General features: G+C 47.3%; 2 protein-coding genes across 4 annotated transcripts in view; one reads left to right on the top strand and one right to left on the bottom strand.

The window, feature by feature from the left end:
- LRIG1 (leucine rich repeats and immunoglobulin like domains 1) overlaps positions 1-4,460 on the top strand; it is a 117,335-nt gene extending 112,875 nt beyond the window's left edge. The window contains exons 16-19 of the mRNA XM_066245897.1: positions 1,136-1,261; positions 1,742-1,888; positions 2,453-2,734; positions 2,839-4,460. Coding sequence (XP_066101994.1) covers positions 1,136-1,261; positions 1,742-1,888; positions 2,453-2,734; positions 2,839-3,098 — 815 coding nt within the window. The 3' untranslated portion in view covers positions 3,099-4,460. The remainder of the gene's footprint in view (positions 1-1,135; positions 1,262-1,741; positions 1,889-2,452; positions 2,735-2,838) is intronic.
- Positions 4,461-4,611: 151 nt separating this feature from the next.
- The window catches only part of SLC25A26 (solute carrier family 25 member 26), a 223,078-nt gene continuing 208,595 nt past the window's right edge, over positions 4,612-19,094 (bottom strand). For all 3 annotated transcript variants that reach the window (XM_066245901.1, XM_066245900.1, XM_066245898.1), the window contains 4 exons: positions 17,888-17,957; positions 11,868-11,932; positions 10,427-10,500; positions 4,612-5,960 (listed from right to left, as the gene is read on the bottom strand). In XM_066245901.1, the coding sequence (XP_066101998.1) occupies positions 5,843-5,960; positions 10,427-10,500; positions 11,868-11,932; positions 17,888-17,957 (327 nt within the window). In that variant the 3' untranslated portion in view covers positions 4,612-5,842. The remainder of the gene's footprint in view (positions 5,961-10,426; positions 10,501-11,867; positions 11,933-17,887; positions 17,958-19,094) is intronic.

Consider the following 19,094-nt stretch of genomic DNA (forward strand, 5'->3'; position numbering starts at 1 on the left):
ACAGTCCCTGCATGGCCCTGCGAGGGCCTCTGGAGTACCAGACTCCATCCACACAGTCCCTGCATGGCCCTGCGAGGGCCTCTGGAGTACCAGGCTCCATCCACAGTCCCTGCATGGCCCTGCGAGGGCCTCTGGAGTACCAGACTCCATCCACAGTCCCTGCATGGCCCTGCGAGGGCCTCTGGAGTACCAGACTCCATCCACACAGTCCCTGCATGGCCCTGCGAGGGCCTCTGGAGTACCAGACTCCATCCACACAGTCTCTGCATGGCCCTGCGAGGGCCTCTGGAGTACCAGACTCCATCCACAGTCCCTGCATGGCCCTGCGAGGGCCTCTGGAGTACCAGGCTCCATCCACAGTCCCTGCATGGCCCTGCGAGGGCCTCTGGAGTACCAGGCTCCATCCACAGTCCCTGCATGGCCCTGCGAGGGCCTCTGGAGTACCAGGCTCCATCCACAGTCCCTGCATGGCCCTGCGAGGGCCTCTGGTCTGGAGTACCAGGCTCCATCCACAGTCCCTGCATGGCCCTGCGAGGGCCTCTGGAGTACCAGGCTCCATCCACACAGTCCCTGCATGGCCCTGCGAGGGCCTCTGGAGTACCAGACTCCATCCACACAGTCCCTGCATGGCCCTGCGAGGGCCTCTGGAGTACCAGGCTCCATCCACAGTCCCTGCATGGCCCTGCAAGGGCCTCTGGAGTACCAGACTCCATCCACAGTCCCTGCATGGCCCTGCGAGGGCCTCTGGAGTACCAGGCTCCATCCACAGTCCCTGCATGGCCCTGCGAGGGCCTCTGGAGTACCAGACTCCATCCACACAGTCTCTGCATGGCCCTGTGAGGGCCTCTGGAGTACCAGACTCCATCCACACAGTCCCTGCATGGCCCTGCGAGGGCCTCTGGAGTACCAGGCTCCATCCACAGTCCCTGCATGGCCCTGCGAGGGCCTCTGGAGTACCAGGCCCCATCCACACAGTCTCTGCATGGCCCTGCGAGGGCCTCTGGAGTACCAGACTCCATCCACAGTCCCTGCATGGCCCTGCCAGCGTCCATGGGACGGCCCTGTGTCTGACTGCATTCCTTGTCACCACAAAGAGTTAGGACACCTGATGGGTGACTGTCCTGTCTCCTTGTAGATGAAACCGTCGTGCCACCAGACGTTCCGAGCTACCTCTCTTCTCAGGGCACCCTTTCTGACCGACAGGAAGCTGTGCTCAGGACTGAGGGTGGCCAGCAGGTCGATGGGCACGTGGAGAGCAATGGTAAGGCTTCAGTCTGATGCAGCTGGATCCGTGAGCTGGAGGTGGCCTGCGGCCCCTTGCCAGGGCAGGCATGTGGCACTGTATTGAGCACATTTTACCTGCATTTCTGGTGACTCAAGCCTGCTGGGTGTTTGGACGTCCCTGTGCAAGTTCTGCAAAGCTTTTTTTAAAACCCCATCCCCCAAGAAGTCACTCTGTTGGGCTTCGTGTCTCGTACTGAGAGTCTGAGCTCCTCTCCCCTGGAAGCTCACGTGGGCGAGCTGCTTTTGTGCTCAGGGCAGTGTCTCTGTCGGAACTCTCCACGGCTCAGTGCTGAAGGGCCCACCTGCTGGGAGGGCTGTCTTAGAAAATGAACCCACAAACCACCACTCCATAGAGCATACAGAAATGGCTGTTCTGGAAGCTTTGCTCATTCTTTCTATAAAGCTTTCTGCGAAGTGCTAAGCCCAGCGTTTCCAATAGTGTGGGATTCTCTTGCAGGTGTCTGTCCAAGAGATGCAGGCCTCTTTCCAGAGGCAGATGCTCACGGCCCAGCGTGCAGGCAGCCCCGGTTCTGTGTCGGGCATAGTAAGGGGCCATGGAAAGCGATAGAGAAGGCTGACGGCACAGTGGGGCCACAGAAGATGGGTATGAAGTGCTTCCATCAGAAAAAGTGTTTTGTTCTTGAAATGCAAATCTGGGTTGACCTCACAAATGAAAGCGGGGGGGGGGGAGACACAGTGGTCTAAGGGTGTCTCAGAAGGTGGTCTCAGTATGTACACAGGAAGCCGTGTGGGGCCTGGCTCGGAGTTCGATAGGGTTTCTGTGAATTAAATCCGTGGTGTGCTCAGCCAGAGCATGAACTGTCCACATTTATAACAACTGAAGGGCAAGGCCCAGACCACAGGGCCTTCCCACCGGGGCTCTTTTGGAGGCATTTCTAATGGTCACTATACGGTATCCCATTCTAGTGCAATTACTTTCTGTGATCCAAGTTGCCTGATGAAAACATGAATCTGCAATGTATAGACATGGAAGTCTGTATCAGCAGTGGCTGGTGTTTGCCAGGCCTTCCTAGGCGAGCACACCGAGGGGGCTGGGGCTTGGGCTGGGGTTGGGGTGACGCTGGGGCTCTGCTCTCACGGCGGCCGGCCCAGCCTCTGCGGGGACGGAGGCCTGTCGATGGTTCTAACCACCTCTAGTGTCTTGCAGAGCACAGTGGCCCAGTTTCGTGCAGAGACTACAGCACCGAGATGGTCAGTTACTCCACAGGACAAGCCTCCTGTCCCCAGCCTGTGTCCGGAGACACTGCACAGCCAGGTACTCGGAGCAGCCAGAATCCTAGTCAGAGGGACCGAGAACACTCTCGACATCTGGACAGCAGGACTGGTGCTGGGTCTCTGACCGACAGCAGGGAGTCCTCCTACCCCAGTAACCATGACAGAATGCTGACATCCTTGCCAGGAAAGCCAGGGGCACCTCCAGGTGGTAAAGGTAAACTTCTACTATCTTCCCAGGAGTCACCAGCAGTGGGGGAGCAGGAAGCAGCTAGGTTCGGGGGGGGGGGGGAGTCTGACATGCCCTTTCCTTTCTTATAGGGGCCTCTTCATGGACGTTGGCAAGGCTGGCTGAGCCAGACTCCACAGACCTCCAGCCTCCCTCTACATTAACTCCAGGCAGTTCTGAGCTCAGACGAGTCCCCTCAGCCTTTCCCAATGTGCCCAGTGAAGGCCCGCACTTGCTTCTTTCCAATGGACACCTCCCCAAACCATGTGACTGCAGCCCCGTGTCCACACCACTGACAGGGCAGTTCCCCAGGACGCGGCGTGGGCCGCTGCTCTTTGCGCCGCAGACCTAGGCGTTGTCTACCTCAACTCTTGTGTCCGTCCCTCCAGGAAAGGGGGAGGAGAGGCTGCGAGGAAGCTCGGGCTTGTGCTGCGCTGATCTGCACGGTTCATTCCCATGTGGGGTAGCAGCAGCTTAAAGGACTTGCAGCTGAAACAATGCAAGAGATTATTGTGTACAGAAGGCAGAAAAGTATTTGATACCATTGTACATAAGAGTGTTCAGAGATTTCATATATATTATATATCTTTTACAGAGGATATTTTAACCTTTAGTGCATGGTTAACAGATAAGAATCGTACAATTTTGACAATATTTTTCATATCAGGTTGCTGTTTGATTTTGGAAGGGGGGATAGTTCTGGTGCCTTAATGCATGGATGGAATTTATAGAAGCTAAAAACCACATTTGCTCCAAGAGTTTCGGTGGGTGGGAGGGGTGAGGAGTCCTGCTCGCATTGCACATCGTGGGACGCCCGGGGTGCTCCGCCGGCAGAGACCTGGGCGGCTTGGGAAGGAACCCAGGTCAGTGTTGCTCACACGCGGTGCTCCTGTGGCAGGCCTCCCTGCGGGCTTCCTGTGTCCCTGCGCTGGGGGACTTTCTCATAGGTTTGAATTCTCTTTAACAAGCGTGGGGGTTGCTTGTTAATCCACCTCAAGCATTTGGTCCAAACAAGTAAGCCTTTTGTCCTATGATAAAAGCAGATGTGGTCTCAGTATCATTTGAGGCTTTCTAAGAAGATAGAGGTTGCTGCTGTTGGTACCTGTGGATTTTTCAATAATGATGTTTTAGTTCTGCCAATATAATTACTATTACATTGGTCTTAGGGGAGAAAAAGGAATAAGTCCTTGCTTTTCAGGGCTAGCTTATCTCTACTGAGGATCCGGAGCAGGCCTGTCCACGTCCTTCCTTCGCACAGGTGGACCCGGGCTTGGACTTGCAAGCTTTAGCCCTCGACCTGGGTCCTGGGTGTATTTGCACTTTTGAGTCCTGTAGCTAACCATCTTGTGAGTGCCAGTGGGTATTTCAGGAAGAATTACATGGAAACTAACAAGGTCCTTGAGCTAAAAAGCTGAGAGTCGGTACTGACAGAATGGTTACTATATTAAATTTTACTGTCAAATGTTATCACTGTTCCAGAAGGTAAGCACATTTTTAATTTAGTTGTCTACAGTCAACTGATTGTTACTTCCACACATATGTGAATTTGCTGCTTCTGAGAGGCAATGTGAAAGAGGAAGTATTACTTTCATGTACAAAGTTATTTATTTATAGAAATTTTGATACAATGTACATTGAAAAACATGTAAAATATTGAAGTGTCTAACAAATGGCATTGAAGTGTCTTTAATAAAGGTTCATTTATAAATGTTAAGTGTGTGGCTCAAGTCATTCTTCTGTGTACATTAACCAGCATGGCTTCATCCCATTTAATTCCAGAGATTCCCTGGCACATGCAGTCACATCCTGCCTTTAATTACCTTTTTCTCTTAGAAAAAAAAATTTAGGAAAAGCAGAATTATATACTGCAGTTCCAGGGAAGACACAACGGCACTAGATTCCAGAGATGCTGAATGCTTCTAACACCTGGAGCTTATTAGTCAAGCTCTAAAAACAGTGACTTTCCCATTCCATCCCTTCCCCTCCCAATGCTGAGCTTAGAACTCCAGGCAAAGCTTACTGATTAGGAGCCAAGAAAGAACAGTTTGCAAAGCCCGTCCGGCCTGTCCTTTCCGGCTGAATGGAGAGGAGCAGCGTATGGCCCAGCTGCTCTTGAGGCCCAGCACGCCTCCCCCAGGCCCACGGGCCACTGGCCACTGAGCTGCAGCCACGTGCTTGCTCTCACACACCACGTGGGCTGCTGGACACTTCTTTGTCAGATACAACTGTATGTTTTTATAGGTTAAACCTGAGGGTCAGAACAGCCTGGTCACCCAGGAAGCATGCTCATGTGCAGCTGTAGGACATTCTCTTTAAAAAGATGTAAGCTCACAGTAGTAGAGCGTCGGCCCAGCGTGTGGAATTCCCGGGTTCGATTCCCAGCCAGGGCACACAGGGGAAGCACCCATCTGCTTATCCACCCCTCCCCTCTCCTTTCTCTCTCTCTCTCTTTTTCCCTCCCGCAGCCAAGGCTCCATTGGAGCAAAGTTGGCCCAGGTGCTGAGGACGGCTCCCGGAGCAATGCCCCAGAGGGTCCTGGATCCTGGTCAGGTGCACGCGGGAATCTGTCTGCCTGCCTTACCCCCCCCCCCCCGCCCCAAACCCCTCTGCGCTTCTCACGTTGGAAAAATACAAAACAAAAGCTATTTAAACTCACACAGCACTAATGAACCCAAGGGAACCCCACGCACAACTATTTCCCATCTCTGCCCCTTCCAGTCCAGCCGTTCTTCGAACACCACGCCCATCGTTGCCTTTCTTCGCATCTGCTGTCAAGAGGCAGGAAACAACGGTCAGATATCATCACATAAAAGCTGTGAGGGGCCTGGGTCTGGCATCACCACTTATTTATTACAGGGTTCTAGGAACTTTGTTCAAAGTCCCACTGTGGGTCTCACTTTCTCTTCTTAACGCTTGGACAAATAGGCTGATGACATCACTCCAGCCAGCCTGCAGCATGGCTAACGTAGTCTCCATGTTGTAATCTGCAGAACTGGATGCTTGAGCTGTGCTGTGGTGTGCAGACAGCCGAGCAGCTGCTCGTCGGGAGAGACTGCTCACAGCCGACCCCGGGAAAGAGCTGTGGGGCCGTGGGATTCATGGGCGCTCTCTGCCAAATTCCAGCAGCAAGCTGCGGCTTCGGTCATAAGCACCGAGAAAGATGAACCCTCCCAGACTGATTGCTGCCATTCGAGGGAGGACACCTGCAAACAATCTAGAGGAAAAGCAAAGGAGAGATTTAAAAAAATTTTGTGTCTAAAAAAATGGTTATTACATTCCAACACCCACAGCTTGCTCAACTCAACACACCATGCTCATTAAACGCCACAAAGTACTAAAATGTGTTTTTTTCTTTTAGAATGCCACTAAATTACATTCCCAAATAGATTTGTTGAAGTCTGAGCCCAGCTGTTTGTTGGCGAAAATGGCGATATACGAAACAACTTACTTTTAAGCACTCACAATTGTCAAATTAGTTGATGGCTAGTAACTCTGTTCCCATAAAAGTCCTGTATCAAACTTCCAGACCATTTCTGCCTTTTAGAGATGATGGAATTGACTTTATCATAAAGGAATCAGAGGGCACAGCCCATCCTGGGAGCCACGGTCGTTTCTGAGTGTTAGGGGAGGTTTTCGGACAACTCCGCCACTCCTCCCAGTGACTCGGATGCATTCTGTCCTCAGAGACCCTCAGCTAGGACGCCATAGTATGAGATGGGTCTCCATGGGTCCCGTCTTTCCCCGCCCTCCAGTGAAGGAGCAGAAAGGCAGACTGGCCAGGAAGGAGCCACAGGCTCAGTCCCCAAGTGCCTCAGAAGATGAGTCACTGTCATAGTTGTAACTCTGGAACAGTCAAAATCAAAGGAGAGAATAATGTTATTGAGGATGTATACTGGGGATTCTTTCTTTAAAAACCCTCCCATAGTATTTGTTCAAAGATACTCCCCATGGCATTGCTGATAAAAAATAAACTGCAAAGAACCCCTGCGGTGACACGGATTCTAGCACAGTGTCCACAACCAGGGAAACCGTGTAGGTGGGAGGAAGGAGGGAGGGGAGATACACAAAACACACACTATGGGGTCTGAAGAGACAAGTCACTAAGCGGCATGTACATGACTGCACTTGAAACAAACGTGGCAGGCGTGTGTCCTGACTGCCCCTGGAGGGGAGAAGTACAAAACATTCCCTGCCTGTATTTTTGTAATAATTGAACTTTTCTGTTAAGCCAAGAGTATTAACTTTGGTAAGCAGAAGAAATTACAAAATCAGAAGTAGTGGATTTATTAGTGCAACTATCAGATCTAGGGAAGAAAACTGAATATGGTCAGGTTATGCCAACAGTAGTTTATCTTTTCAGACATGGGAAAAGACGCCATGATCAGCTAAGTGGTGTTGGTCCGCTGCCCCTCCACAGCCGCCTGGCCGCCTCCTTGTGCACATTGGGAGAGGTCAACTTGCCGCCTTTTGCCTGCAGCTCTCAGAGCTTCTGTGGGAAGGGGGCTGTAGGTAGCATTAGGGGATTTAATTAAAATAAGGACTGAAATCATTAAGTAAAATAAAGTACTATAGATGAAGTTAGAACATCTTTTTCTTGTCTAGAAATATCGGTGAAAATTCTACAGAAGACCAAAATACACTTGCAAGAAAAAAAGTTGTTCATCTCAACATCATACAAATTGTTTTTGCATGAGGTGGTTGGTGAGGACAGAAACTCATAAATTACCACTTTGAAGCCACTGTGTCCCTATGGCCTGAAAAACAGATGACTCTCCTTGCCCTGGGAGGGTGCAGGAAGGGGCTGACAGCGGCTGGGCTGGGGACCACGCTGGCCCGTGCATCCCCGCCCCCACTGCTATCTGACTTTCTCTAAAGCCTGTCTTGGTTCACGTTTTCTCGCTAATCAGCTCAGCTGCCCCTGGCCAGAGACAGAAGGAAGCAGTTGTGGTTTCACTAGATGACAGTTGAATTGAACATAATTACAGCCTCAGAGTAATTTGTTCAGTGAGAGCCCCAACCAAACTCAAGGCAAAGACGAGTAGAGCAGGGCTGTCTTGAGTGACCACAGGTCAGACCAGGCAACAAATGCAGAGCACTTAGCAGAGAGCCAGGCACACGGCGGGCACACGTGGCGGGGGAAGTTATTACAGGGCAAAGTCAAGAAAAACAAAAGCCAGCCGACCGACAGAGCAGTTGGAGGGAGCGCTGCAAGAAGAGCCATGTGCTATCGGCTTTCTAGCTCCAGGAAATCAAATGTGTGCCAGAAGAGGTCGTGAACCAATGTGGACAGACCAGTGTCACCTCTTCCAATTCTCCGAGAGGTCAGCACCATTTCGCTGCAACGTGGGACCTTGTGACGCTGGCAGGTATGCTCAGGGGTGGGCAGGAGCTCGCAGAGGCTGTGTGCAGAAACCCGACAGGAAGCAACCAAGACACCTTCAGGGTTGAGAATGTCTGGACAAAACAGCTGTGCACATTTGTAGGGTTGTTTTACCTACTTTTGGTTATAAATTCTTTTGTCAGATTAAAAACTGTCATTTCTTTTTTTTTTTCTTTTCTTCCAAGAGAGAAGAGAGGAGATAGTGAAACAGACTGCCGCATGTGCCCCGACTGGGATCCACCCTGCAACCTCTGTCTGGGGCTGATGCTAAGCAATGCTCACAACAAGCTATTTTTAGCAACTGAGGCTGACACATTTGGACTAATCAAGCTGTCCTTAGGGCCTAGGGCTGATGCTTGAACCAATCAAGCCACTGGCTGTGGAAGGAGAAGAGAGAGAGAAGGGGGAGAAGAAGAGGGAGGATAGCAGATGGTCGCTTCTCTTGTGTGCCCTGATCGGCAATCAAACCTGGGGTATCTATCCCCTGGGTGACACTATCCTCTAAGCCAGCCTGCCAGGGCCAAACACTGTCATTTTTTAAATGACAAGCTTTGCTGCTTGGAGTCCTCTGCTAAGGACCACACTGGGCTTAGAGGCATACCTCTCTTTACTGTGTTCTGTCTTTATTGCACTTGATAGATGTTACATTTCTGTAAATCGAAGGCAAGACCCTCCACCAGTGAAAAGAATATAACTTTCTTCATTGTGATGCCCCCTTTATTGAGGCAATCTGGAACCGAACCCATCATATCTCCAAGGGTTGTCTATACTAATGAGAGCCCAAGACTTGAGCTTCCAGAAGAGAAGCAAAACTCCCACTTCCCTTTTCAGGGCTGACAGTGGGGACACAGACAGGCCCCTCACATGTGTCTGACACCCACCACTGCCTGGTGACACACGTCAAGTGCACATCATGACGGGGTCAGGAGGGTTCGGTGTCCACCCCTTTTCTACAAGCCAAGCGTTCAGTGGCCAGGGTCTTGCCAATCAAGACACTTTCTCAAGAAAGGCAGGTAGGCTGCAGCTCTGACACCAAAACTACAGAGTTATGGTCAGGAGCAGGGGTTTGACCAAAAGTTGCTACAGGGTCTAATGTGAAATATATTGAAACGAGTACGACAGGAAGACTTGGCCACTTGACTTTATGAGCTGAAAGTTTCTGCAGCCATGCCTGTGTGGCACACTGGTAGCCCGGGAGGAGCACTTCCCCTCTACTAGCTAAGCTGCTTTAGCTTAGCTAAAGGCTCCACCTTCTCCTCTCACCACGTTGAACTGGGATCCAAATCAGAGTGCCTCGCTCAGTGACCAGATGGCCAGTCCCTCCCCTGGCAGCAGCTAGCATGGTAACATGACCAGGAGCCCACACTCCCCTCCCAGGCTTGTGTACTCCTTTCTGCTACACTCGGTTCTTGTCTCAAGATCTATGTCTGCCAGGCAACCAGCGTCAACCTGCCAGAGGTGTCCCATTCCACACACCCATGCCACACCACCTGCTTTCCAAACTCCCCGCTGGAATATCTGAACAGAAGATGGAGCCGTTACCCTGAAAAATCCCACCGGGGGTCTGACCAACATTTTCACATCCCCACACTATCACCTGGCTGAAATAAAAACCTGCCCAGTGCCTGCAAAACCACACCAAATTAGTGGTCCACACCAGTGAGAGGTCCCCACCTCTGCGTTCACACTAGCCACCCAGCCCCAACTGTCCAAAGGAGAGAATCCCTGGTAGACTATTCCAAAGAGAAAATCATAATTTCATGTATCTGCACAGACCCCAACATTCAGACAGCTTTATAAGTTTATGTTCGAAAAGCAACCTTGAAGTAATATTTTGAAGAGATCTTCTGAGGATAAGACAGTACAGGTTTGAGGCACTCGGCTGACTGTACAGGATGGTGCAGTTTAAGCAAGGGGCCAGCACTCTGGTATGCTGAAAGTAATTTGTTACTAGTAATAGTTAAAAGTACTCCAGACTACAAATGTTTTCTTCTGACAACATTACCCGCGCTCACCTGGGTTCTTGCATTACACAACTGGAAGTCTACCTTCTCCGGGCTGTAGTCAAGGGGCTGGCAGGAGCCACACACGTGGCCGCATCAAACACTCATGTGGACAAGGGTAGGAACCACCCGGCATCACCTTGACTGCTCAAAATTATGTCTCTTATGCAAAATCAAATGTCATGTTTTGCCCAATAAAGAGACCCAACCAAGGCATATGCAGAAGAAAGGGAAGATGTCAGGCAGAGGACAGTCAGAGGAAAGGAGCAGACAGACAACATTCCTTCTCATCCTTACCCTGGCAGGCCCTGAGTCCGCCAGACCCCATGCAGGGCGGAGAGGACATTGCCGCTAGCTGTGCTGGAACCAGGCTACATGAGAGGAGGAAACAGAAAGCCATTAGGAAAGTCCTCAACTTACAAATACCCTCCAGTGTACAGCTCCTTACAACCCTTATCTAGGGCAGTTTCAAACAGACTACAGGGTTTCTGGGAATTAGGACCCCTGGATCTCACTAGACCAGAGCCCTTCCATTCAAACCCACAGGCAAGAGCCGATTTTGCTCACAGAGAGCTGCTCCTCTGGGTGTTTCATGACCACATGATAGCAGAGCTCACCCAAAAATCCACATACAACTACTGAACCAGAAAACCAGAGAGCAACATGACTGATCTGAGAAGAATGGGAAATAAACAGTATAATTATGAAATTTATCTGATTCAATAAACACACTTAATAGTTCAATTCAAAACATGGCTGGTGTGCTCATGTCTGGCCTGGGCAGCCTACACTCGAGAACTCTGCCTTGCTTGTTCCACCTTCCCACAAGGACATAGCCTTTTCATTGTTTTGGTCCACATATGTTATATGTATGGCATTTTCTGAAATCTATAGTTTAAAAAAAAAAATATATATATATATATATATATTGCATTTTTTCGAAGCTGGAAACGGGGAGGCAGTCAGACAGACTCCCGCATGCGCCCCACCGGGATCCACCCGGCACGCCCACCAGGGGCGATGCTCTGCCCACCAGGGGACGATGCTCTGCCCATCTGGGGCATCGCTCTGTTGTATCCAGAGCCATTCCAGCGCCTGAGGCAGAGGCCACAGAGCCATCCTCAGCGCCCAGGCCATCTTTGCTCCAATGGAGCCTCGGCTGCGGGAGGGGAAGAGAGAGACAGAGAGGAAGGAGAGGGGGAGGGGTGGAGAAACAGATGGGCGCTTCTCCTGTGTGCCCTGGCCGGGAATCGAACCTGGGACTCCTGCATGCCAGGCCAACGCTCTACCACTGAGCCAACCGGCAGGGCTAAAAAACATTTTTTAATGAAAAAATTAAATAATTCTGACAACTGTCCTAATTCACCCAGTTAAGGCCAAGCACAACCTAAGATCAGATCCTCTAAGTCACTGATGTATGGCATGAAGCAGGTCAATTCTCTGAGCCTCAGCTCTGTCACCAATTAAAAACAGGTGACCTAAATGCAGGCCTGACAAGGCAGAGGCACTAGCAGCCCTGAAAATGATGTTGAAAAAGTAGATTGCTATGCAGACAACTGGCTGCAGTGACCATAGGTATGTTTTGTCAATGTCAGCTCTATTGTGGTTCAACAGGAGAGATCAGGCTGCTAGTACCGGGAAGTGTTTTCTACTTTTACTCACTTCACGTCTATATGAGTCCTGGGGCCGGCAGGTGGGGGCATCTGTTGTGTCCACATTACCTTATTTTACCACTTACCTTTGCCAACATGATTCTTGTTTTTGCCACATCTAGAGGCGTGGTGACGGCAGCCGCTAATCCACCTGTGCAGAGAAAACCCTCAATGTGCTATTATTGACTGTAATACATGGTATTTTATAATTCCTCATAACTCTGCCCAAGTCACTTCTTTATCATTACATCTACTTGACTGATTCAAGAACAGGATGCACACACACAAAACCTTTACCTGCATGCCTCACTGCCTTTGTAGTGACAGCACACTATATACAGCAAGGGACAAAGCCATGCTTTCCTGGCTCAGCCTAACAAGGCCCACAACACATCCTTCTCTTTTGTGGAGTAGTCAACAAACCTGTGTGCGCACGGGGTCTGGCGTCAGGGGAGACGCCTGTGTGTGCACACGGTCTCGTGTTGCCGGTGGACGCCTGTGTGCGCACGGGGTCTGGCGTCAGGGGAGACGCCTGTGTGCGCACGTGGTCTGTGTCATGGGAAGACGCCTACTCAGTGAGAGACAGGCCACTCCCAGCAGCTCTCAGAGGGCCATGTCTTCTGAGGGCCACTGTTCTTTAACTCCAAAATGCTTCCATCATTTCTGCTCTGAGCACAGTGGGCAACCAGAAACGTACATCACGGTGGAGTTTTTGGTATTAATGGCTGTGTCCTTAGAGTTCAAAACACTTAGAGTAAAGCTTCTTGTATTTCCAGGCTTCTGGTACCAGCCCAGTTGGAGTGCCGACATTGCTAAGTTCCCTTCTTTATCTTGTTCTGGTCAGTCTCGATTCAACAGGCACACCTCACAGCTTCCTTCCTGCCCCTCGTCCACGGAGCCCTGACTGCACAATGGATTGTTTCAAAATCACACATTTTAAAGGGGTCCATATCTACGGACAGAGGAATTTAAACCTTTTTCTTAACAAACCATATATATGGTCCCAATATTCTATTTAATATGACACAAAGATATACTTTAAACCTCAAGAGGCACTGAGTAGAAGTCATAAACTCAGAGGGCTTTCTGAAGCTCCGGCGCCATGTGACTCACTGGGGCTAGGCAGGCAGTTTGGCAGAGGGCTGAAGGGACACAGGAGCAGAGGACGCTCCAGAAATGGTGCCACTCTCTCCAGTTCTGTGGCATGTGGACAAGAAGGTCATTTGCTCTCTACCAAGTATCTTTCTAAACATACTGCTGAAGAAAGATCATTACGCGGAACCTCCTCCACTTGGTAACTACGATGACGACTTTTTTGAAAGATGCACCCATTTATGCTTCTATGCTCCATTTTAGGTTTGCCACAAACAGCACACCCCTTTGGACTGGAGGACAGGGAGCATGAACAAGTCTCTCTGTAGACAGCTTTGTTATGAGTACGTGAAATGTTTCCCTCTAGACCAAAAGCCACCTGACATCCAAAAACTTGGCTCAACTTCAATTATTTAAAAATTTTGGGAACCCATTCCTGAAATCCAACAATTTTAATTTTTTTAAACCACATATTCTGCACTAAAAAAGTAAATATACTTTTATTAAAGAAAAGCGTCCAGGAAGGCTTCACATCCTTTAAAGAAAAAAAAGAGAACCCTGAGGAAGGAAGATAAAGGACAAAGCAAGAAAAGGCAATGAGCCGGTACCGCTCCATTTGATACTCGGTTTTGTTTCTGTTGTTGGCGTAGGGTCCGGCTGGAAGGAACCCTCCTTCAGAGTTGGAAGGACCCAGGCGTCACTCCCCACTCTCCTGGTGGACTGGCCTCAGGTAAATTACTTGTTCTCTATGTAAAGAACCATAGGAGACAGGTGTTCTGCTTCGCCACGCTATAAGCATGGGAACCAGAGAGGTTACATCATAGGTCTGCCTTAATACAAAGCTGAGATTGAACTTTTCTAACTGCAGAGCTTTTGGCCCCTGGGTCTTCGAGTGGCCTGTTTTCCATCTATAAAATGCAGACAGCATTTTGACACAGGGTCAATGAGTCTATGGCAAGTGTCTAAGTGGTGCCTGGCTCATACCAGTGCTCAGAGTAATTAGCTCTTTTCAAGGTGGGCAGACATGGGGGTTGTTCTTCCTGCCTCTAGCCCAGCACACATAATGCAGACTCAGGAATGCTTACTGGGTGCCCTGGATGAGTGTCCATTGATTTTACAAACTGAAGATTTCAACTTGCTCTCTAAAAGGGAGGGGAAGCTTACTTTGTATCTGGGCACTAGAACTACACTAGGCACTTTCATAGACTATCTTCCCTCATTTGCATGTTTTAGACAACTTGCCCAGGAACACACAGATAATATGGAGTGGGGACCCAAAGCCATGTGTACCTTAGCTCTCACTATACAATACCTCTGACATACAATAAGACATAAAAATTTATTGGACTGTTAAAACTCAGAAGTGCATTACCATTTTCTTGTTTGAAAATGTTTGCAAACTGTCCTAAACCAACTAAAACAACTTAAACATTGGTAAGGACACCTGTCCCATGTCTGACCACTCAAGCTTTTATGTGTCACCTATATTAAAAAGTATCTGTTGGATATTAGAAATCAAACTTATTTAAGTCCCCATTCCTCTGCGGTGAATGCTGCCAGGATTTTCTTAGAAATTTGTTTCATCAAAGGAACATGGAAAAATGCTAAAGACACAAACACACACGCTTACATCAGTCCTAATTTTACTTCCACGAGGGAAACTGTATTTTATGAAAGTTACTAATAAGTCAGTTTGAATATATTCAAATACCAAAGACTGCCCTAATTCCCAGACCTCACAATGTTTTATGAGGCTTGGGAAGGGCATGCAGCAGAGTAACTGGTCCTGATGGGGAGGGCAAGGGGCCCAGACGTCCAGTTCAATTGTCATTCTTTTCTACATTTTCCTTGAGGGAACTGTAAACTGCTGGCAGTCACTACGAGGAACATGCTAATATACTGGACAGGAAGCAGCAACTGTACACTGCTTCGGGGCTCCAGTGACATGGGAAACAACTTCCTCTGGCTCCACCACTGTTAGGCTTTTACTGGAACTGCTTTCAGGACCAGATTCAGGGAAAACTAGAGGACACACTTGTACTTAGGAAACAAATGCTGACTATTTATGCTCCCCAGACAAAGTAGCCACCTTCCTGGGCAGCTCTGTGCTGTCACCTCTAGGCAGCAGCTATGAATGTGGTGGGGCTGCAGGGGGCAGCACTGCCAACGGTCCCTTCCCCCATGAGCTTGCGACCAAGAGGGGGGTCCACAGGCAGGTCTTCTGCATAATGTCCAAACTGTCCAGACGGGTAGGGCGTCAACAACAAAATTGTTTTTGTTTTAAAGATTGTATTGGACCTTCTCATTTGTATACAGATAACCCTTCACCCTATTCTAGAATTTCAAGTCATGGGAAAACCTATCTGTTGTCTATCTTTCTATATATCTGTCACTCTCCTCTCTTAGAAAATGTAAATAGGTGTTAATTACAAGAAGCTGACCAAAGGACACTAGAATAGCAATTATCACTCTAATAGCAAATGTCATACTTAGACTAAATTATGATTTTATGTTTAGATGTGAACTTGAAGTGAAGAAGTTGGCAAAGCCCTTTTTCTTCCTCATTTAACCCCTGACCAGAAGCCAAGGGAATTGCTGCGCATGACAAACCATCAACACCTCCAATCTCAAGGGCCATTTTTGGATACTTGTGCCAAGTAGTTTATAAAACAAGCACAGGGCACAGAAGAGTGCCAAGTATGGCACAGACAGTGGTTCAAGCACGCAGGAAGGAGAAATCTGATTTCTGATATAAGGGCAAGTTTTATCACTGCCTTGGGCACGTTAGGCTAATGAGTCTGGAAACGCCACGGGTAAGCCTGTCAGACCTTAAAGGGGCTGCCCGGACGGAAAATCAGTGTTCACTTCCGTACAGTGTGCAATGCACAGTGATGCAATAGCTCTTACAGAATGTCACCTTTTCCATAATCTGGAGTATTTTCAAATGATGTTTATCTTTCAGAAAGGTTTTAAAGTAGTAACCTAATTCCTCAGGATCAACACTGTACCAACCAAAAATTCAAAACAAAAGGGATTTAAACAAGAAATGTACTTAATCTTTTGCTAAATATATGTGGCTCTCCTGACAATGGATTTTTGCAGAGCTGGGGCAAATTCCCTTACTTATCAGAACCTGAGCTAAAAAAAAATAACATGATTGTATTTCAAGAGACGACTGTGTATAATAACATTACTAATACTATTTTTTCAATGCAATTGAAGTTATTGTGGTGATAATAGCTTTTCATTTTCTGGTGTTGGCTGTTTTTATTGAAATAGTAATAATTCCTTCCATCTGTTCAGTTTTATCAATCAGAGCATACTAATATATACTAAAGTGCTGTAATCCCTTTAGGTAGGGGAGTTCCCTTCTACATTACAGGTAAGGAAGCTGGTGTCCAAGAAGGCCCCAAGGCCTCACTCCTTTGCTGGGCCACAGCTGAGACTTGACAACTTTTGTAAGGCCAACCAGCTGGCCTGCACTAGAGGTGTGGCTCAGGACAAGGCCCTTCCCTGCTCATGTCCTAGCTCCTCTGCTGTCACAGAACAGTGAGCCACCTTACTGAAAGGGTCTAGCCCACAGGATTCCACCAACAGTGGGAGTCTGATAAAAAGTTTCTTTACCCCTTTTGACTAACCCCAGTGGTTAGTGCCTATTACAAAGCATTACTCAGAAAAAGGAATCATAATGAATGGAAAGTTGCTTAATAGAAACAATGCATTTGTAAGCAAATCTTTGACTCAGCTGCTTAAGGAATGGGCCAGAGAATATAATACTTATTTCAACATAAGGAATTTTTATGGTATTGTTAACTTTAAAAAGTAGCCTTTCCTTATCCAGGATGACCATATTTCCATAATGCTCACTTTGTCCCAGGGCCTGAGAGGGAGGCAACAAAATTGCACATCTCACATTTCAGGACTGGGGAATAAAGACACCTGACCTCTGGAAAATGAATTACGACCAACTACTCATTTAACATGGCTAACGACTGTGTCCTTTGGAAACAATTACCCATCATAATCCATCTGAGCTGGCTTCATGTCTAGAAGCAACATTCTTAGTTTTGATTATCAATTCCACAAGTCGAATGGGTTCAATTATTAATAAAGAATTCTATAAAGTGAACATTTTTTGTTTTCCTCATCACTTGAACAAAATACTCAATCCAACAACCATTAGACAAATTGAAAAATAATTCTTTTCTAATAAAGTTGACATCTAAACCTACATTATCTGTCAACTTAATGGCTTCACATTAAACTAGCAAATTTATAACATTCTGGCAAATCTCCATTTCAATTTATTTAAACTGTAATTCTAATTTACCTTTATGTGCAACAACAAAATCTGTTTCTCTCTTAGGACGTTAAGCCTGTCACTTACTAAATTCTGTGAAGTATCTGAGTTCTCATTAGAACCTCACTGGAAAGCACTCGACTTAGTGATGGCTAACACAATATTGCATATTGTCACTTTGCTCTTGGTTTGATGTCTAGAAAATGCCCAGATGTTTAGTTCTCCATATCTTTTACAGAGCGCAGTTTAGCCTACAGAAAACTGTGGAGCAGCCCCTGTTCTCCTGACATGAGTTAATCTATGGTGCTGTCAAACATGTCACACAAACCGTGAGTCACTGCCTGCTGCAGAAATCCCTCGACCCCCAAGCACTGCTCCGGGCAGACAGCTGTGTGGCCAGCCCTGCACCCACAGCAGGTTCTTCCCATACAGTACTTTATAAATCATCTTTAAGATAATCCAAGGGCCTGAGTGAGGGCTTTAATAAAGATAAAAAGAAAAAGAAAAATCTGTAAAAAACAAATTGGTTGTCTTTCAAGCGGACACATTTTTTGGCTTTTCTTCTTCCTAAGATATTTTCTTTTCTCAAACAACTAGTGGAACTCTCTTCATCTAAACAATCTGGAATTTCTAAAGAATGTTGGTTTTGCATAGTTAATATTTTCACATTTCCTCCCTCTTTGGTCTTTCCCAGTATAATATAATCCTCTGCACCTGCAAAAGCTCCACAGACTGCTGACTGCCAGGAATCCAGCACACGGTCCTGCCTCCAAGACCAGAGAGCCTGTGTTTAAGGAGAAAAAAACACGTTATTAAATATTTGAATTTATCGGAACCTCCTGTGGGTTAGCTCTAGGGATGGGAACTTAAGTGAGAAGCTATTTTGGTGGCATTCCTCACTGATGACCTAAGAGATTTTCCCAAGGACTTAACTGTATTCTAAAATAAGTAAAGAAACGAGGGTGACAGCTACATTCGAGGACTGAAAGGAAACAATCTTCAGGGAGTGTGTATGATACACAAACACATACACACACATTATACACATGTGTGTAAATAAAAATAAAGCTACATCTTTAAGACGTAACATTGTAAATATTTCCTATAATTCATAAATTAGTCCAGAGCAGGACCTGCCAAAATTCTTCAGTTCTTTTTTCAATCTTTATCCATGTTGCATGTTTGAGGGATTCGATTACTCAAGTATTAATTTAAACTTTGCCAAAAAACTTTTTGTAGTGTTCATGAAGTTGAGGATTACACAATTAAATACCCATGATGAGTTTCAAACTAGACAAAATGATGACTGAGACATGGTGCCTTGTTCACCAAGCATTATAGTCTAGTAGAAGACAAGGGACAGTCACATCAAATGGTGAATGAACAGTGCTGAGTCAGCCTGCTCTAATCTCCCAATACTGATTAAAACCACAGTCCACACAACCCTGAGCTGGGTCCTATTATAACCCACCTTTTTTCTGGATGTTCTAACAGGAAAGCCTGTTTGCTTACTCTCTCTCTTTAGCTTTACTGAGGTGTAAATGATGTCCAACAGACTACACATATTTAAAGTATGCGACTTGCTACCTTTTGACATACACATGTTCATGAAATCATGGCCACAGTTAAGACAGTGACCACATTCACCTCCAGGTTGCTGGGTCACCTTGATCGGCCTCTTTCCTGCTCCTCCTCACCAGTCCCTAAACAATCTGATCTCTCTCACTCTAGATTAGTTTGCTTTATCTAGAATTTTATATAAATGAATTATACATTCATTTTTTTAAAACTTGGATTCTTTAGAGTTTTTGTATGATTCAATCATGTTATTGTGGATATCAATAGTCCCTTCCCTTTTAATTGGTAAGTAATATAGATATATCATCTGGTTAGGTACTCATTTGTTGACAGGCATGTGGGA

This window comes from Saccopteryx bilineata, chromosome 10 (genome assembly GCF_036850765.1).
Source record: "Saccopteryx bilineata isolate mSacBil1 chromosome 10, mSacBil1_pri_phased_curated, whole genome shotgun sequence".
Classification (NCBI taxonomy): Eukaryota; Metazoa; Chordata; class Mammalia; order Chiroptera; family Emballonuridae; genus Saccopteryx; species Saccopteryx bilineata.